This window comes from Misgurnus anguillicaudatus, chromosome 15 (genome assembly GCF_027580225.2).
Source record: "Misgurnus anguillicaudatus chromosome 15, ASM2758022v2, whole genome shotgun sequence".
NCBI lineage: Eukaryota > Metazoa > Chordata > Actinopteri > Cypriniformes > Cobitidae > Misgurnus > Misgurnus anguillicaudatus.
The window spans coordinates 31486078-31506512 of record NC_073351.2 but is presented as its reverse complement, the minus strand read 5'-3'; the positions used below and the strand labels follow the sequence as shown (position 1 = coordinate 31506512).

Sequence of the window (20435 nt, the reverse complement as noted above, 5' to 3'; positions counted from 1 at the left end):
GAAAATCTCTCTGAGATTCAAAATCTCTTTCACAGAAGAGTCCTGACCTAGCGAGGACAGCCGTTACAGTCACAACTTATAAATAAAATCAACAAGGTATACAAACAAATTTAAAAACAATTACAAATCAGAGAGTCTTCTTCAATTGACCTAATAATAGATTTAAAATGATCCATAGTCAGTAAAGTTTGTCAGTGCAAGTGCTTTTTAATGTATTTATCAATGGTTTAAGTCAAGTATAGCTCTCCATTATGCAATGGACTTTACTTGTTAACTGTTGGTTTACTTGTTTGTTTTCTGATCTTTCAGAAAACAATTTGGTGGGTCATTCCTACAATTTGATAACTTCTAGACTTTTGGGAAATGAAACATATATTTTTGTTAGTTAAATCATAAAAGGGACATTTACATTTAACTAGGACAGTTCATTTATCATGTACATTTTAATCAGGCCAAAAAAAAAAAATTTTAACTATGCAAATTAGTTGTAAAATGCAGCTTGTGGGGAAAATGCATATTCATTAAATAAAATTATCTAAAATTAATACAATTTTAATTTCAGGAAGATAAAGTATAAGGAGCTCTTTGCCCTTTTAAGATAAAACAAAATTATATCAGCTGACGTTTTAATATTAATACCACAATTTAAACACTGGGGACTTTTAGGGACTTTAAAATGATTGAATTGCAGGAATGACCCTTCTCAGTGGAATGTCACGCACATCATTCTGATGTGTTTGGTCCATTTCATTCTTCAGTTCTGATAAACACATCGTGGGTTCAAAACCTGCTGTGTTTCAACAGTGCTGATAAATATGTTGCTCATTTAAGGGTGTACCGTTTCTACTGTAGGCCTACATGTAAAAGAGTGATGTAATGTTTTTTAAACGTATGCAGTATTCTGTCCGAATATAAACAGTAATTCTTACTTACTTTATATCTGACAGTTTATAGCCATGTAGTGCTTGTGTAATGAATAATTACTATTATTATAATATAACATTATATTATATAATATTCTGTTCATTATATAGGCCTAAACATAAGGTCCAGCTCAAAGTGAATCTCACCTGATTTCATATCAGAGGCATTCATGTACTACTGCATGTCATTACTCGCTTGGTTATGTGGCAGGGGATTTTAGCAAGTGATATTTCACAGTGTAACAGTGATGATTGCAGATTGATTTCTGTGACTGTATTAAAGGCGGAGTCCATGATGTTTGAAAGCCAATGTTGATATTTGAAATCACCTAAACAAACACGCCCCTACCCCAATAGAATCTGGACCTTCTGTTGATAGACCCGCCCCACACATACGCAACCCGGCATTTGATTTGATTTGATTGGCTATAAGTGTGTTTTGGCAGTCGGCCCGTCTCCTTTTCCAAAGCGTTTTTCAAACATCGTGGACTCCGCCTTTAAGCTAAAAGCCACATGGTAACCCCCCATAAATAAAAGTTTTGTGATAAAAGGGTTTATGCACATAATATTGCTTAGTATTTCAGCATTTGATAACATAAAAAATATATTGTACAGCCAGGCAGACAGACAAACAGATCCCCTTTGGAGATTTAACATTTATTACAAAAATACAAAACGTAAAGACGTACAATACAAATAATAATAATAATAATAATAATAACTTTAGAATGTACAGAAATGCACAATATGCATCAACTCCTAAAATACAAGGTCATAAAAACTTTCCTCCATTTAAATAATTAAAGCAGGAGAAATGTTTCTTGTTCTTTAACTTAACATGACATCATTTTTTACTATAAATAAATATTGTAAATCTATAAATTCGTAGTAGTTCTGTGGTAGGTACATCATGTTTCATATAAATAGATTTACTATAATTCATCGATGTCTCTTCACTAATGTATTTATGACACTTAATAAGGATTAACTCAATAGCTGGGTCAGCTTTGAAGCCATGTGCCTGCATTCAGCATAGCTATGTTGGATTGATTCACTATACATCGTTGTCATGTAATCTATATATAATCCTGAACTATTTTTTGGATGAATCGTTATTGGTAAGTCCGAAAAATTCGTAAAAAAACAAAGCAAGTTTTAAAAAGTAAATAAAATAAAATATTTGCAGCTCAGGGGCGAAAGCTTTTTTGTAATTTAGCAATTTGTAAGTGAAGCAGTAATGAACTAATGTATAAGCTTGACTTCTTTGTTATTTTTAATGAGTTACTCCAGGTGAATATGCTAGTAAAAGTTAAATTACTACATTGTGTGTTACTGTAGCTTTGTTGGTAATATTAAGTTAATATTAAGTGTGCTAGCAGCTTTTATACTCACAATGTTTAAAACTGATGAGATTTCTTCTCAACTCTTGTTTTTGAAGCACCGGATACGGTTAAAAAGGGACAGACCCGACCTTGTTGGTTCAACCCAAAATGCTGGGTTGTTTTAATCTGGGTTAATTTAACCCAATTACTGGTCTTGTTATTTTAAAAGGTCTATCATTTACCTCTGTCTCTCACTGGCTAGTGTGAAATTATTGACTGCAAGATTTGACCTAAATGTTACACATTATATAATATTTGAAACTGATCCTTGACCCGATTTTTTCTCAGATTCTCAGAAATTTAGGTAAAAATGGGCTGAATACTCTATAGCGTAAGCCTGGTTTGTGTCACTTCGGATAAAAGCATGTGCCAAATGCGTAAAGAGGATTTGACAATTCTGCAATTCTGTCAAATTTTGACTGACAGTTTAAATAAAATTCTCTGATCTTTTCTGCTCTGTATTCCCACTTTCATTTCCCTTGTTACATCTCACCTATATAAAACCTGCATATAGATATAGTCTATCTGCTGTAGCTCCTCTCAATGACTCCACAGGTTCCAGTGCCCAGGCCTTCATATTCAAAGGCCAGAGAGAGTCTAGTAAAGGCTGTCCCTCCTAAAATCATCTGTATTCTGGCCTGTGGAGGGAGGGATTGTCAGTATGAAGGTCCAGGATGCTGGAGCTTGCGCCAGCAGGCCATTAAGGGCGTTTTCTCCAGCTGGTGAGGCAAACAATTATGCATTGTTGTTTTGGGGTGGCACAGTGGGTACCTCACAGAGAGAAGGTCCCTGGTTTGAGTCTCGGCTTGGTTCGGGAAGCCTTTCTGTGTGGAGTTTGCATGTTCTCCCTGTGTCATAGTCCGGTTTGCTTCCACAGTCCAAAAACATGCAGGTTAGGTGAATTGGAGATATCAAATTGTCCTTCCTAAACAGATTAACCAGTTCCTGCCATGAATATAGCCATACATGCTGAAATGGTATTAAAGATGCAATTTTTAGAAGGATCTCTTGACATAAATGCAAAATATTATACAAAACTATATTATCAGGGGTGTATAAAGATCTTTCATAATGAACCGTTATTTTTTTACTACCTTAGAATGAGATGTTTTTATCTACATACACAGAGGTTCCCCTTACATGCAAGTCGCCATTTTGTGCCGCCATGTTTCTACAGAAGCCCCTAACGGACAAACCTTTTCTCTGACGATGACATGTTTGTCCGGTGGCAGCTAACGTAGCTTCTCTTTGCTTTTCAAAAGTGAGGGGTGAGCAATGGACTGAGCCGTTGGTTGCAATGCGCAACCTGACCACTAGTTGCCGCAAAAATTTACACATTGCACGTTTAAGAAATAAACAAGCATTAACAAGTACAGAACGTCTAGCAATGAAGTTTCCATTCTGTTTTTCACCAAACATTCTGCTTGTGTTCATTAATCACTACTGTATTTAGGGTGACCGATGACATTATCGCGATGGCACGACCTTCTACATACCTCATCAAGAGATACAGCATCATAGAGCAGTTCAAACAGTGAGTTTAGTTTATTAAGAACCTGAATGAGGTGGTTTCTGAATTGCAGATATTTGCAGAAATAAATTGTTGGGATTAAAGTGATTGTTAATCTGTGATAATGTGTGTATGTGCATACAGGTTGAACATTAAATCCATCATTAATATGCAGCTGTCTGGTGAGCACGCTCACTGCGGCCCTCCTCTGGAGACTGACAGCGGCTTCACATATTCACCTCAGATATTCATGGATAACCATAGTGAGCTTAACACACATTCAAAGTCACATTTATATAATAATTTAATTTATATTTTTTAATTTATATTAATTATTATATATGCTGGTTCTGTCCAAAAATTATCCAACCATGGATTAAAACGACCCAAAATTTTCTAGAGTGTATGAGGAGCTCAGATGCAAAACCCGCTAAACGGCACCTTTGTAAAAAAAATGCAATAATGATATGCATGATATGCGCATGTATTATACGTTTTTTAAATACTTTCACCTCAAATCCACTCAGTCCAGACGTCAGGTCATTCAGAAATAATGCTTTGTTGGCTGAATCAATTAAGAGTCTGATAAAAAATGCTCATTTACAAGAAAACGTACGTACAATTTACAGACGCACTGAGCGCTTTTTTATTTTTATAGTTTTTTGTAGGGGTGGAATATGATCCAATTGTTTTCTTTCTTAAATAATAAATGAACTGTTTTGTTTTATCTCTAATTACGTTCTCCTCTCAAGCAGTTTACTTTTATAATTTTGGGATGTCTGATTTCGGGGTGTCATCTCTGGAGGGGATTTTGGATGCTGTGAAGGTTTTGGCTTTCTCTGTAAAGGAAGGGAAAGTGGCTGTGCACTGCCATGCTGGTTTGGGCAGGACAGGCAAGTTCAATATCATTGCTTTCAGTCTATATTGAATTATATTTAAATCATACACGCTGACATCCATACAGGTGTTCTGATTGCATGCTATCTGATCTACATCTGTCGAATCAGCGCGAGTGAAGCCGTCCACTACGTCCGGATCAAACGTCCCCATTCGATCCAGACCCGTGGACAGATCAGTTTAGTGTTTGATTTTGCCCGGCTTGTGGGTTCTCAGTTAACTCAGTTCCCATGTCTGAACATGCGTCATGGATCCACCTTCAGTCTTCAACAGTATCTCCTGCGCCAGGCTTTTCTGCTGCACGGGGAAGAGGCTCGAACCCTCGCCTACACACCCAAGATCCTTCACGTGATCTGCAGTATGCTAATCGCTTTAACCCAAGGGTCACCTAATCCACCTGAGGTCCAGAGAGAATTGGAACAGAGGGCGGCCATTTTGGCTCTAAGGAAGGCCGTGAGGGATACACTTTCAAAAAGGAACCTGAATGCTTTAAGGGACAGAAGAGATTCTCGCAGAAAGTTCTCCTGCAAGTCCTGGGATGAGCCATTTGGGTTCTTGGAAAGGAAGAGGGAAATCCTATTAAACAAGCGAAGCTACAGCGAATCAGATCTCAGCAAAATTATCATCACTGAGGTGAGAGCCAATGAAAATTGTTAATCAAATACTGACAATTTGATTATACACAATGTAAAACGTATAAATAAAGCTTTTTGGTCTTTTTGTCCGGCTAGTAGTACTAAAACTGAATTAAAAAAATTAAACCGTCTAAAATGACACTGAATGAATTCTGTTGTTTGCAAGGACTTTACACAATACTCAGCTCAATCTGATGGACACCCGAAAGTCTGCAATGGAGAAATCTGTCAATCAAGAGATCAGAAAATGACAAATTCAGAGCATTACGCCAACACTGATGTCCTGATAACACACCAGTATAATGGACTGAATGATAAACACAACCCTATTCCACAATCAGCTCCTTATCTGTGTAAAGGCATTGTGAACAAGACAAAATGTACAGCCAAGAAACATCAGGTCTTCATAAAGTTCAGCTCAAACATCGAGGTATATAAATCCATACGGCAAAAAAAAAATATTTTCAAATATAATTTTGAATATATTTCAAAATATACAAAAAATGACCAAAATATATGTGCTGAAATATATTTTTGGCAATTTGTTGTATATTTTTAAATATATTTTAAAAATACATACATTTTAAAGCATTTATATTCATGTTGCATTGGAAATAAAACTTTGTATGTTAAACATAACAGGTTTAAAAAGGTTAAAATGATATATATTTTTATCTGCAGAATACTTATGATTTTATATTTTATACATGCTTACATTTTATACAAACTTTTATACTTTGGCCAGGTAAAAATATATTTCTTTGCAAATCAGAAATGAATTTGTTGCCCCTGAAATTAATTTTGAAATACATTTTAATACATGAATGTTAAAACTAAATATATTTTCAAATTCAAAAATATGTTTAATAAAGCTTTACTCTCTACAAAATGTATTTAGCATATATTTAAAACATATTTTTGGCCAGAAAAATATTTTTTTGTCGTATGGAAACATAGTGGTTTATGACGTCCATCATGTATTAGCTCAAAGCAACACCAAAGAGTTTTTTTACCTTGAAATAACGTTTCCAAAAAAGTTTCAGTCATTCATCCACTCGAAACATGGTGAATGGCACTTTCACATTCGCTTTGCAGCCCTTTATTGGCCAAAACCGCACTAAAGAAGTTTCCAACCGTCGGGTCGCGGTCCTGTAGTTTGAGTGAGAACTACAAAAACGTGCTTTACGACAGACCTACAATCCAATCAGAGCAAGCTATGCTGCAGTATTTACGAAAGTGGTAGTGGACAATTAGGCTTCTAACCGGTAGGGGGAGCAAAGAGCAAAAGTCTTTATTGTTGCTTTAACACAGCTCAGTAGCTAAAGAATTAACTAAACAATATCTTATTTAATACATCTTACTTATTTTAAATTACATTAAACCATAAACCTTTAACCTTTTCTTAAAGCTTCAGAGAACCCTTGGTACATCAGAGCAAGCGTCACAATCAAAAGCCGTCGCTCAGGCAATGGCACAACAGCGCCCTCTATCGGACAGAGTATTAAAAAGGGCAGAAGTTTTGCAGGTAAAGCATAAAAAACTTTAGCCAAGACCTTCAAATCAATTAAATTAAATTATACACTTCTATATTACATTTTTTATTTATTTACAAACAACACACACAAGACACTATTATTTAAACGTTGAGAAACACTTGAGGGAAATGTTTCTCATGATCTTTGATTTAAAGGTGTTCGTTTAAATGTTACTTTTGTTGACAAATAATTTAGCCAATTTTATTAAAAAATATATAGCTTTGAAATGAATGACTTGGACTGAATAATGAAGAAAAAGCAGTAAGAGGCACAAATAGATGTGAAATGCTTTAATATTGTTTAAAAATCACCTCAGGGTGAGAACTTTAAAAACAAAAACGCTTTAAGAGTACATTTTTACTAATTTTAGGCAAAGAGTGATTTATGATATATTTTGGATGTTTTTAGTCACAACATAATTTCTATAGGCCTAGTTAGTGTGTATCATTATTGTGTTAGTTTACTATTACTCAAAAATGTTTTGTTGCCTACATATCTTAAATAATTAATTTGTCCAAAGGTTCAGATAGGTAACAAAAGGATTTGTAGGACAGTATAGTTTTATTAAATGAGATTTTAACCGGTTTCATTGCTCTCCAGAATGAGCTTAACTCAAATGAATGCGGCTGGGCATTGTTGGTCCTGGAGGAGAATCCAAATGTTTTGAGCACACTGTTATGGAGCTGGCTGGATAAACTAAAGGTCAGAAGTCACAGTAGGATCATTTTAACACTAAATATATGATTTCAGCTTCAGACACATCACAGAGACAGAATATATATATATATATATATATATATATATATATATATATATATATATATATATATATATATATATATATATATATATATATATATATATATGTTACATTATTAATACGCTTGCTTGTAAAGTTTATTCATAGCCGCTGTATTTTGCTACTTATATTGTTGATTTTTCTGTGTTTCCCCTGCTTCTTTTAATTTAAAGCTGCTTTTAAACATTGACCAATTGTGAAAAGCGCTATATAAATAAAATTGAATTGAATTAATATTTTAATAAAAGTTTGTCATGACAGGACCCCATTCTGAATAAAGATGGCACAGAGAAGCTGACCTCATCCTGGCCTACACAAAACCCATTGACCGCACTGCACAAAGTGAGAGTCGGACTTGACCTTATACCTTTTAAAAGACCAACAACAACACAAAGTTGAATAAATGTCACATTAATGGTTTTACAGTAGATACAAAATTATGCAATTTTTGAAATTCTCATAGTAAAGTTTATAATCACAACAAGAAGTTACATAGTTGTTTAACCAGTCATAAAATTACATATGCATTTGAACTCCTCTGGCTGTGTGCATGTATTATGTATCATACTGCCATTATGTGCATGTCATGATGTCTTCAAATGATATGAAAAGATATATTTCTCATATTACAGAACTCTCTTGTTGATGTGTGTGTGTTTTTGTTCTAGGCCGAACGACACACTATCTGCTGTTTGCTGCTCTGCGTGGGTCACGTAGTGGCCCTATGTCCAAAGTTTGAACATATTATACTGCAGAGACTCATTCGCGCTTTAACGAGAGTAAGTGTGTGTGCTACTTTACATAACTAAATTGATCAATCTAAGCAAATCACAACTAATCACAAGTTTTGAAATGGCACTCAAGGTACAGAATAATAAACAACCTATTCTGCTTTACTTTGTGACAGCGCCTTCCAGAGGAAATCGAGAGAAACAACATCTTGTTGCAGGTCCTCAGAGCTTCAATGAAAGAGCTGTACCTGCACAAGCACCATTCAAATATTAACACTATATAATGGCATCAAAGTGACAACTAATAAAGAAATATGTATTAAAAAAACATTAACTGCTTGACTGATCAGTTGACTCAGTGGTACTCTTAAAAATACTTTAAAAAGGCCCATATCATAAAAATACATTTTCCTGTCCAAAATATAAAAGTTTGTATAAAATGTATAAAGTAGAAAATATAAAATTCTAATTTGCAGTTGAAAATATAATTTTAATCTTATATTATGTTTACAGTTTTGTATCATAAAAAGTTTTTCTTCCAATGCGATGTGAATGCTTCAAAATATATTTATTTTTAAAATATATTTAAGTACAAATAATATTTTTGGTCATTTTTTTGTATATTTTTAAATAAATTTTAAATGATATTTGAAGATATTTTTTACAAGTTTTTTTTGCTGTATAATTATGGAATTATATTATAGTTCCATAAAGGTGGAGGACCTTGCTGTTCTTTGTGTCAGAAATGTATAAAACAAAATTCTGTGCAATTTTGACCAAATGTTTCTCAGGAGAACTAAAAATTATTATTTTACGTTATTGCTGTAAAGAAACATCTTTATTTTTAAGTGTATGTGCAGCTGTTAAGAGCAAACCTATGTCTTAAACATTATTTTCACAGAGAAAGCACTTAGTTACGCGTTTTATTTGTTTAATAATTAATATAACGTGTATTGTAAGACACAGACAGCATTGAGCAGTCACTCGTAAACTTCTCTCCTTAGGAATGTCAATCAAACAGACATCAATGAGCGTCACCATGGCAACGCGTCATAGCGATGAAACGGAAAACAATCAAAAATCATCATAACCAATCTTCAGCTGCGACCCGCGATTCATTTTAACTTTACATGTACGAGTTTTTGTCCGATACAGTTAGTCAAAATCGCAAAAAAGTTGTATATTGTTGTTTGAAAAGAAATATTGGCTCATCTGACTGGATAAACGAGTGAAATAACTTTGTGACCTCCGATGCAGATGTTTGTTTGTACAAAATAATATAATATTAAAATGTATTGATGGATGTATTTAGAGATGATATGGTATTAATATTAAGGCGTTTTTAAGCGACTATTGCAAACTTCACCTGAAGAAAAAGGTCTATCAAACTCGGTTAGTTTATATCTGGTATACGGTAAGTCAATGTATTACTTTTTTATGCATTTCTTACACACATTTGTATGCGATTAGCCTACATCAGTTTTATTCAAATCAATTGAACGCAAATTACACTAGTTGCCTACACTTACAAAAAAGTTATGGTTTGATGGATAGGCTATCCCTTACGCAAATTAAACATAGTAAAAATCTAGTAGGCGTTTTTAAAATGACTGGTAACACTTTACAATAAGGTTCATTAGTTAACATTAGTTAGTTAACCACATTAGTTAACATGAATTAATAATGAACTGCACTTATACAGCATTTATTAATCTTTTTTAATGTTAATTTCAACAATCACTTATAGTTATGTTAAAATATTGTTAACGTTAGTTAATGCACTGTGAACTAACATAAACAAACAATTAAAAGCTTTATTTCTATTAACTAAAATTAACAAAGATTTAAAAATACAGTAACAAATGTATTTCTCATATTTGTTCATGACTAATGTTAACTAATGAACCTCGTTTTATTATATTATTTAAAACTAATAATAATATATTAACCGTGTTTTGGCATATTTATTAACATTTGTAAAACCATGGTTAACTACAGTACTGTATGGTTACTGTAGCAGTAGTTAATTTGTAGTAACCATAACAACTATGTTTTTTGTAGCAAAACCACGGTGGTACATTGCAATGCATGAAAGATACATTGGTTTAAAGTGACTGTTTTGCATTAATATTAATTTGAATCCTGTGTATTAACGTTGATCTGCAACAAGTAATTTGAGTAATCCAAAAACATTGTTTTTACAAAGGTCATGTCATCTGCTGAAGTATGGGTGGGATCTTGGAGGCCCCACAGGCCAAGGGGACCCATTGCTGCTATGTATAACAGTCCAGGGCCAACCTATGCTCTCCCAGGAGCAACAGGTACACACACACACACACACACACACACACACACACACACACACACACACACACACACACACACACACACACACACACACACACACACACACACACACACACACACACACCAAGTTGCTATATTCCACTTATAAAATAACATTAATGTAAATTTGTTTTACACCTTACACAGGAATGAACAACCATGATCCACGGATGCTGAAAGGCCCAGCGTTTAGCTTCGGCGCCCGCCATCATGACTTCCAATCCAGCTGTTCCCCTGGGCCCGGATATCTCGTTCCCTCCAACATCACCAGGATGGGTCGAGACGGAACCCCTGCTTACTCGGTCTACGGCCGGCGCAAAGACATCCAGCCCTTTCAAACCCCTGGACCAGGTCTTTCAAATTAAAAACACACCTGCTGACATGTACGTTGTCATAGTGTGTGTTGCTAAAAATCAAAGCTGTTTTACCTTTTCAGGCAGTTACTCTCTTGAAAACGCAACAAAGAAAATCTTTCACTCTCCTCCTGCTTTTTCACTGTCTGCAAGGACTAAATTGTTTCGCAGTGACCAGACGCCAGGTAGACGGCCATACGCCTCCATAAACAGTAGAAAGACTAATTGAGTGTTTCAGGTACACCCAACACTAGCTGACTCATTATGTTATTCTCAGGACCGGCCGCTTACATGCTTCCCCCAGTGTTAGGGGCAAAAGTTGTGAATAAATCAGCTGCCCCAAACATTTCCCTCAGCGGCCGTAGCACTGTCGGCAGTTTCCATGAGGACCTACGAAAGGTGCGGGCATATCAACGCAATGCGAGTAGAGATTTACAATGTACTGTGCAAAATGAAATTAAATGCTTCTTTGTCTCTCTTTGTTTAGACTCCAGGTCCTGGGACGTACCAAGTTGTGGATGCCTCTATATACAAACACAAGGCCCCTCAGTTCAGTATGACGGGACGTAACCTCATGCCTGGAGACAACACCAAAAAACCAGGACCTGGAGCCCACCATCCAGAAAATGTCTGTTCTATACAAAAAACTCACACATGTGCACTTTAGTGTTACTCAAACTGTTGCTGTAGGTTGTGGGTTTGATTCCTAGGGATACACACATAGTGTATATGTTGACTGTACTGTACTTCAAGACACTTTTGATAAATGCATATATGTAAACATAACTAAAATTGTTCACTAAACTAAATCTTTCTATGTCTCTCTCCCCATAGGTCACTTTCGCAGCAACCAAAGCTCCCAGTTTCTCCTTTGGAATTCGTCATTCCGAGTACATCGCTCCTATAATTGTAGATGGTACTGACTAACTGGGTCATTTCTGTCCTAATAAACTGTTGTCCAGCAAGCTACATGTCGCATTGGTTGTTTATATAAGACATTGAATGGCACTGTTATAAAAGTCATAAATGTAATAATAGTAACAAAACATACACCTTCTGAGCTGCCTATATAGACAGCATATTTTATTTAAATTGAGTAATACATTACACTACATTGATAGTGCAGGCTATAAGGGGCATGTAAACCAAAGCTTTTAAACGCGACTGAAAATGCCAGGCAGATGGCGGCTGTGCACATTGGTTGCTGTGATGCTGTCGTTGAACAATGTGCCGGTTGGTTGTTGTGATATTTGTCCCACCCCTCCTTCACTGCAATTAAACGGCCGGTTGAGAAGTGACATTGAAAAAGCTGAGTTTCACCCAAAGTTGAAAATTTTTCAACTTTCAGAGTGCCGGCGCTTAGTGGGGACAAAACCTGCCAGCTGCTGCCATTTTTGAAAAACGCTACGCTTCCATTGAAAAAAATTGGTAATCACCTTGGTGTGCATGCCCCTTAACCATCAGAAATGTTTATTACACTGATATTTTTTAAAACAGACATATTAATTTCCTAAAAGGTCAAATAATGGTCATTAGATGTCACTAGGGTAGCATCCTTTTAAAATATACACCTTTACAAAAGAGTTTATATTACATCAAAATTACGCATTGATACCAAATGGTACCTATGGTACATATTAGGAACTTTTTAAAAGGTAGGCTACTGTCCCAGTGACAGCTTGGGACCAATTTTTGATTGTTTTATCTGACAGTGACAGTCAAATCACAAAGGTTTGTTTAATTGATTCATGTCATTCATACACTGCTGAAATAAATCAAATAAAATTATATTCAGTATACATAAAACAGTCATAACATCTTATGCAATTTTGCTTGTTGGGTAAATTTATCTGAGATATTTTAGTTACATATAAAACTTTGTATTGCGACACCTTGCATGTTAGATCACATTAGCTGCTGCATTTGTCTTTTTTTTGCATTGCCCTACAAAAATATTTCCTTAGTATATTTGTCTTGTTTTCAGTACAAATATCTAAAAATTCTTAAATCAAGATACATTTTGTTGTTGAGCAAAATGACTTATGCTACGTACACACCAAACGCTGGGCATCGCGTTACTTGCTCTATATTATTCACGAGATTTAACTTCGTGTCATGCAAATTTTTCGCTTGAGCTGAATATTTTCAACTTGAGCGAAGACTGCAAAAAATTATTTTCAAGAAAATATTTTCTTAGCATTTTTGTCTTGTTTTCAGCAAAAATATATAAAAAAATCTTACATTAAGATGCTTTTTTGATGAGCAAAACAACCCAAGAAAATAAGTCTAGTTTTTAGACCAAAAATATCAAATTTAAGTGATTTTGTACATGGGGTAAGCAAAAAAATCTTGAAAATTTTTCTTTAAAGAAAAATTAGCTTACCCCATTGGCAGATTCTTTTGCTTGTTTTATGCACAAAATCACTTAAACTTGACACATTTGGTCCAAAAACCAGACCCACCCTCCTGGTTTATTCCGCTCATCAAGAAAAAGCATCTCAATTTAAAGGGGCCATGGCACAAGACTTTTTTAAGATGTCAAATAAATCTTTGGTGTCCCCAGAGCACATATGTGAAGTTTTAGCTCAAAAGACCATATAAATAACTTATTATAGCATTTTAAAATTGCCACTTTGTAGGTGTGTGCAAAAATGTGCCGTTTTGGGTGTGTCCTTTAAAATGCAAATGAGCTGATGAAATTCAAACACTGATCACAATGGTGGTGGTTTGTTGCAATAAAAACTCAATTGTGCTTTTCTCTGCACTAAATGGCAGTGCTGTGGTTGGATAGTGCAGATTAAGGGGTGGTATTGACATCATAAGGAGAGCCAAATTTCAATGACCTATTTTTTCATGTGCTTGTAGAGAATGGTTTACCAAAACTAAGTTACTGGGTTGATCTTTTTCACATTTTCTAGATTGATAGAAGCACTGGGGACCCAGTCATAGCATTTAAACATGGAAAAGTCAGATTTTCATGCCATGGCCCCTTTAAGAATTTTTTTGATATTTTTACTGAAAACAAGACAAAAATACTAAGATTTTTTTTTCTTGAAAATCCTTTTTTACAGTGTAGCGGGTGTTTTCGCAGCAAACGTGCCGCCCATATCGCATCATTTACATCGCCCCATGCAAGGACATGTCTGATCGCGTCTTTGCATTGACTTTGTATGTAATGTACTGGTGAAAATCGTTTTACTCACGTTTGGTGTGTATGCCCCATTAAGCAAATAAGTGTAGTTTTTAGACAAAAAATATGTAAGTGAATTTGTGCTTAAAACTGTGTTTAAGTGTTTAAAAAAAAAGTAAACTTATTTCCAATTTTTTTATATTTGAAAGCTACTGAAAACAATACAAAAATACTAAGTAAAAACGTATTTTTTTGCAGTGTAAAATCAACATCATTCAAACAATTTCACCATCTAAAGGTCTAAGAGGTGGTTTCCCAGACAGGCATTAGCTTAGGCCAGGACGAGGCCTTACTAGTTTTAACAAACATGCCCTACTAAAAACATAACTTGTGTGCATTTTGGGGAAAACAAACGGCACTTATGTATTTAACATATGTCAGTGCAAGTTGTTTTCAGTTTGGGCAGGACTAGTCTAATCTCTGTCCTAGAAACTACCCCTAAGAGTTAAAAATGTCTAAATGTGTGCTGCCACAGATGTCTTCACCGGCATGATTCTCAGTGGCTGTAGTGAATGATTATAAAAGTAAGGAAAAACTTTCTCAGAAAAAATGTTTTTAAAGACATGCAGGATGACATTATGACCCAAGTCTGTGAATATCAGTTTTCCTTTGTTGCACTCCAGCTGCACTCTGATCTTCTGGATTCTCTGGCTTACCCGTAGAAGTGTCAGGATTTCAGGAGAATAGCCCTTCCCGTATTTACCATTAGAGTAACCCACATACCACAAGCCCGCCTTGGGGTGATTTTTTCGGTTCTTGTACGCAGACTCCGAGATCACCCCCACAGCCCAAGCTGTGCTGTTTCCTACCTCAATGTCCCAGTAGTGAGATCCTGAGTCGAAACCCTCAGAACCAAGAACACTCGCGTAGCCTACAAACCTCTCTGGGTTTGCTGGAAGCTGCTGTTGGAGCTCATCAGCGTAGATTATACTTGTTAGATTATCTGACACAACCAGGTAACTATGGGCAGTGGTGGGATCAAGAGTTACTGGAGCTGAAGAACAAGAAGGACAGATTTATGGTCACATAAAGGTACTGCACTTGTGAAAATGAAGATCCCCAAAAAGTTTTCACAGCCTGAAGAGCCACTGAAGAACCTTTAAAGGTGCAATGTGGGACTTTTAGTGGCATCTAGTGGTGAGACTGAATTGCAACGAATGGTTCAAAACGCATAGTAAAGCTACGGTATCCCACAGGGACTTTAATGGACCCCAACACTTAACAGTTTTAATGCAGTTTAAAATTGCTGTTTCAAAGGACTCTAAACGATCTCAAATGAGGCATAAGGGTCTTATCTAGCAAAACAATTGTCATTTTTGGCAAGAAAAATAAAAAATATGCACTTTTAAACCACAACTTCTCTTCTTCCTCCGGCTGTGTGATGTGCCAGCGCAACATCACGTAATTGTGTAAGGATGTCAAAAGGTCACGTGTTACATATATGAAATGCACATTTGCGGATTATTTTAAACAATAAACTGACATGAAGACATTAATTAGTATCATTCGACATACAACAACGTGGGAACGGCCTTTTTCTCCACACTTGTAAACTGGGGTGTAGTTTCTCATACGTCATCTGTGACCTCTTGACGTGATGACGTATTACGTGAGGTCGCGCTGGCGCGTCATAGGACTGGAGGAAGACGAGAAGTTGTGGTTTAAAAGTGCATATTTTTTATTTTTCTTGCCAAAAATTACAATATGCCTCGTTTGGGATTGTTTAGAGTCCTTTGAAACTGCATTAAAACTGTTAAGTGTTGGGGTCCATTAAAGTCCATTAAAATAAGAAAAATCCTGGAATGTTTTCCTCAAAAAACATAATTTCTTTTTGACTGAACAAAGAAAGACATCAACATCTTGGATGACATGGTGGTGAGTAAATTATCTGGATTTTTTAAAGAAAAAAGACTAATCCTTTAAAGTTACACATTGCACCTTTAATATTCTATGAAAAGATGTGACTCTGTCTGTGAAATAATTATGAGATTAGGAGCATCAGTCATTGATTTCAATCTTTGACGTGGCCTTACTTCATTCATTGTGAAAGAAATCAAGGTTATTTTTACAGAATGTTGTAATGTTGTGTTCTTTACACGTACTATATCGGATGATGTCTTGGAGATTCTTTGACACTTCAAAGGTTATGTTACCCACATGCTTTGCGACATCGATCAGCCCTCCTGAAGGGATTACATGATTTTGCAGTCTACACTGTGTCCTAAAAACATTAAGGAGTTAATACTACTATGGGTTCAGGTTCAGAACTAAAAATAAAATAATGAAACCTCTCTTCTTACCTTTCAACTGTAGCCTTGTAATTCTACAAATAAAATAAAAACGCACCAAAAGGTGTTTATAGATCATAAAATGTGCTTAAAAGTTATATAATTTCATATAAAAAATACACACATCAAAAACTAACCTAAGAGGTCATATGTACACATATACACACTTTTAAAACTCTCCACAGTCCATAATATTTCCTTATTATTAAGTCTGATTTTAAACGGACAGTTTACCCAAAAATGAAAATTATGTCACCATTCCCTAATGTTGTTACAAACATGTATACATTTCTTCGTTCTGCTGAACACAAAGTAAGATATTTGTAATGAAGCAGGAAACAAAAGCACCATTGACTTCAAAAGTAGAAAAAATACTACTATGAAAGTCAACGTTGCTCAAAAACGAAAATTCCTTTGTGTTCAGCACAACAAATAAATGAATACAGGTTTGTAACAACATAAGGGTGAGTAAATGATGAATGACCTTATTTTGGAAAATGTGATGCAATTACAACATGAGGAAACAAAACAAAGTGTCCCATACCTCAAGAAATGCCAAGTCAGTCTTTTTAAGCTGTTCTTCAAGGAACTCAATAATGCGTGAGAGAGATGACATTCCTGATCTAATCTCCTCAATCTTCTTGTTAATGATCGCTCTCTTTTCCTCCTCTTCCTCTCTCAGTGCTGTGATCCTGGCAGCCTCTTCATTTTGTAGAAACTGGTGAAGATTTTTAAACTCTTCTTTAATTTGAATCTCAGCCTGTTGTTTTTGCATCTGAGCACAGAAAAGCAGCAGAATCAGCCTTTGATGCATTGCACAAATATTAAAATGTCCTCAAGGCACTTACTTTAATGTACTCGTTCGTTTCATTAAAGGACTCTTCTGATGCTTTAACGGCTCTTAGTTTCTCCTTTAAGGCCTGTAGCTTCCCCTGAAGCTCCTGCTATAGAGTTCATCATACATAATTTAATGTAAGAAAGTGTAAAACATTATGACAGGGTGTATGTTTTGAAACTGGATGATTTTGTTTGATATACACTGCAAAAAATGACTTTCTTACTTGTATTTTTGTCTTGTTTTCAGGACAAACATCTAAAATTCTTAAATTAAAATGCATTTTTTTGATGAGCAAAATGACCCAAGAAAATAAGTTTAGTTTTTAGACAAAAAAATATTAAATTTAGGTGAATTTGTGCATAAAACAAGAAAAAAATCTGCCAGTGGGGTAAGCAAATTTTAGAAAAATGTTGAAGATTTTTTGCTTGTTTTATGCACAAAATCACAAAAAAAATTATAATTTTGGTCTAAAAACTAGACATATTTTCTTGGGTCGTTTTGCTCATCAAGAAAAAAGCATCTTAATTTAATAATTACTAGTTACTTAGTCTTGTTTTCAGTACAAATACAAATATCTAAAAATTCTTAGATCAAGATGTATTTTCTTGATGAACAAAATGACCTAAAAAAATAAGTAATTTTTAGACAAAAAATTTCTAAATTAAGTGAATTTGTGCCTAAAATAGAATTTGTGTATAAAACAAGCAAAAATATCTGCCAATGGGGTAAGAAAAAAAAATCTTGAAATAAGTTTACTTTTTCTTAAACACTTCAAAAATTCAATAAAAATTTGCTTACCCCATTGGCAAATATTTTTGCTTGTTTTATACACAAATTCACTTTAATTTGCTATTTTTTTGTCTAAAACAAGACTTATTATCTAGTTTTAGACAATTGTGCTCATCAAGAAAATACATCTTGATTTAGGAAAGTTTAGATATTTGTACTGAGAACATACTAAGTAAGAAAGTCATTTTTTGCAGTGTGTTATGGGTTTTCTCGTGTAGTTCATTTCAGCCCATTGCATGTAAGAGTTTAGCTTTGTTTACAAATGTTTGTAAAAACCTGCATACACAAAATAGATTAGGTAAATCCAGTTTATTTGACCTTATCAGCAAAGTTCCCATGAAGACATGTTCTAGAAAGTGTGAGAACATATGTCATATAAGGGCCGATTATCTACTAAGACCTGTTTTACAGGACAACTTTCATATTTCGACTTTAAAATGTTCACACTCCATTGAATCTGACACTTAGATCAGAGGAATCATAATGAATGACTAAAGTCCATTTTTGTACCATCTGATAAAACAGACTGTATTTCATTTAATCTGGTTTAAACGCTTACCCTAAGGTCTTGAGATGCATCTTTCGTTGAGCGGATATGATGGTTCTTATGCGGCTTAATACTTGTGCATGTTCCACAGACTGGTTCTTGATCTTCAGTGCAGAAGAAGGTAAGAGCTTCTCCATGAACTCTACAGGAGCCCACAGCCTCCACTGGAGGTTCTTCAGTCGTTTCTTCTCTCATCGGCTCACACATGTTTCTCAGCACAATGTTTAGTGGTGGCTCAGGGTTGGAGGAGACAGTTCTGCAGATGGGACACTCTCGCAGTCTTCTCCCGTTCCAGAAGGTTTGTATGCATCCCTTGCAGATGCTGTGAGAGCATGCTAGAAGAACTGGATCCTTGAAGATATCACAGCAGATAGGACAGTAGAAATCCTCTTCTGTAAGTGACTGCTTGTAGGCCATTTTGATAAACTTTTTGTGAAAGACTGTTCTGTGTCACCTCTTTGTGCGTCTTGCTCCATATAGTGAGCAAGTGTCACTCGGCTGTATCTATACCCTAGACACCTTCAAAGGGTGGAGCTTAAAAGTGCAGATAGCATTTCGATACAACCATCTATTGTTTTCAATGTTTTTAGATAATGTTATATATTGCACAATTAAAATAACATGTTGGAGTAACAGCCACGAATAAAGAACAACTTATCCCAACCATCCAAGTTTGGAGATGAACAATGCCTTTTCCAGCATGATGCCATAAGTGTCCCGAGGAACAAAACATCAAAATTTTGGGTCCATGGCCAGGAAATTCCCACATCTTAATCCCATTGAGAAAATTGAGGTCAATCGAATTGGTGATTGAACAAACAAAAACCCTCAAATTTGGACAAAAACCAAACATTGAAGATTGGGCTTGACAGCATTAAGTTGATTGACAGCATGCCAGAGCAAAATGTAGGGGTCTTGCAAAAGAAGGGTTAACACTGCAAATATTGACTGTTTGCATAAACTTAATGTAATAATAAAATGTCAATAAAAGCATTTGACACTTATGAAATGCTTGTAATGCTTGTAATACTTTAGTATACCATACTAACATATGGCAAGACTTTGTGAAAACGTATATTTGGGTCATTCTCAAAACCTTTAGCCACGGCTGTACATATACACATACATCATCTCTCTCTCTGTTTATTCCCATGGCAAGAATGTGACCAAGACAGCATTCTGAGACGTTGTGATTTCTCATACTGACAACGTTAGATGATTGTGTTTGATATTAATGACAGGTAATTTGTCAAAAAAGACATTCAAAGTATTTCAGTCTCTTAGATTTGAAAATACAAGATAAAGAGAGAATGTCAACATAATGAACCCTACATAAACTTAAACTTTGGCCTATAAAGAGGTTTACTTGTATGTATGCTACACTAAAGAAATAATTCACCAAAAAAAATTAACTAAAAAAAAAAATCTGTAATTACTTAACCCTTAAGTTGTTCTTAACCTGTAGGAGTTTTTTTAATCCTTTTTAACACAAATAAAAGATATATTAAAAATTATGGAAACCACACAGTTGACAGTACCCTACCCTAGCAAAAACAAATAGGCTACTTCTATAGAAGTCAGTCAAATGGGTGCTTACCATTATTTATCAAAATATCTTCTTTTGTGTTAACAGAATAAAGAAACTCATACAGGTTTAAAAGGAAATGGTGAC

General features: G+C 35.0%; 3 protein-coding genes across 6 annotated transcripts; 2 read left to right on the top strand and 1 right to left on the bottom strand.

Annotated features, from left to right (window-relative positions):
• Positions 1–2820: 2820 nt before the first annotated feature.
• LOC129418999 (protein tyrosine phosphatase domain-containing protein 1) lies at positions 2821–8982 on the top strand. Of its 4 annotated transcripts, none has more exons than XM_055173972.2 (11): positions 2821–3027; positions 3759–3839; positions 3960–4078; positions 4571–4708; positions 4780–5345; positions 5514–5777; positions 6756–6872; positions 7483–7584; positions 7943–8023; positions 8350–8460; positions 8589–8982. In XM_055173972.2, the coding sequence occupies exons 1-11, from the start codon at positions 2849–2851 to the stop codon at positions 8694–8696; spliced, it is 1866 nt and encodes a 621-aa protein (XP_055029947.2). In that variant the 5' UTR covers positions 2821–2848; the 3' UTR covers positions 8697–8982. The 4 variants fall into 4 exon arrangements, with proteins under 4 accessions (XP_055029947.2, XP_055029946.2, XP_073709881.1 ...); XM_055173971.2 differs by having other exon boundaries at positions 4568–4708; XM_073853780.1 differs by lacking the exon at positions 5514–5777 and having other exon boundaries at positions 4568–4708.
• A 457-nt stretch (positions 8983–9439) lies between these two features.
• cimap1b (ciliary microtubule associated protein 1B) lies at positions 9440–12080 on the top strand. Its single transcript, XM_055174676.2, has 7 exons — positions 9440–9826; positions 10619–10733; positions 10906–11109; positions 11195–11296; positions 11389–11510; positions 11599–11739; positions 11946–12080. Exons 2-7 carry the CDS (start codon positions 10622–10624, stop codon positions 12036–12038), a joined length of 774 nt encoding a protein of 257 aa, XP_055030651.1. The 5' UTR covers positions 9440–9826; positions 10619–10621; the 3' UTR covers positions 12039–12080.
• Positions 12081–13506: 1426 nt separating this feature from the next.
• On the bottom strand, positions 13507–20165 carry trim35-30 (tripartite motif containing 35-30). The gene is made up of 6 exons (XM_055174675.2): positions 18776–20165; positions 17438–17533; positions 17134–17364; positions 16602–16624; positions 16404–16522; positions 13507–15295 (listed from the first exon to the last, which is right to left on the bottom strand). Exons 1-6 carry the CDS (start codon positions 19178–19180, stop codon positions 14757–14759), a joined length of 1413 nt encoding a protein of 470 aa, XP_055030650.2. The 5' UTR covers positions 19181–20165; the 3' UTR covers positions 13507–14756.
• Between the last annotated feature and the right edge of the window lie 270 nt (positions 20166–20435).

Bases quoted from the DNA above. Each gene is read 5' to 3' on its own strand.
- LOC129418999 (XM_055173971.2), top strand. From the start codon at position 2,849: ATGACTCCACAGGTTCCAGTGCCCAGGCCTTCATATTCAAAGGCCAGA. The intron at 4,709-4,779 runs GCAAGTTCAATA...ACATCCATACAG, and splicing joins TGCTGGTTTGGGCAGGACAG to GTGTTCTGATTGCATGCTAT. The intron at 5,346-5,513 runs GTGAGAGCCAAT...GTTGTTTGCAAG, and splicing joins GCAAAATTATCATCACTGAG to GACTTTACACAATACTCAGC.
- cimap1b (XM_055174676.2), top strand. From the start codon at position 10,622: ATGTCATCTGCTGAAGTATGGGTGGGATCTTGGAGGCCCCACAGGCCA. The intron at 11,511-11,598 runs GTGCGGGCATAT...CTCTTTGTTTAG, and splicing joins TCCATGAGGACCTACGAAAG to ACTCCAGGTCCTGGGACGTA. The intron at 11,740-11,945 runs GTCTGTTCTATA...CTCTCCCCATAG, and splicing joins GAGCCCACCATCCAGAAAAT to GTCACTTTCGCAGCAACCAA.
- trim35-30 (XM_055174675.2), bottom strand. From the start codon at position 19,180: ATGGCCTACAAGCAGTCACTTACAGAAGAGGATTTCTACTGTCCTATC. The intron at 17,534-18,775 runs GTAAGCGTTTAA...TGAACTCTATAG, and splicing joins ATGCATCTCAAGACCTTAGG to CAGGAGCTTCAGGGGAAGCT. The intron at 16,523-16,601 runs GTAAGAAGAGAG...TAATGTTTTTAG, and splicing joins TACAAGGCTACAGTTGAAAG to GACACAGTGTAGACTGCAAA.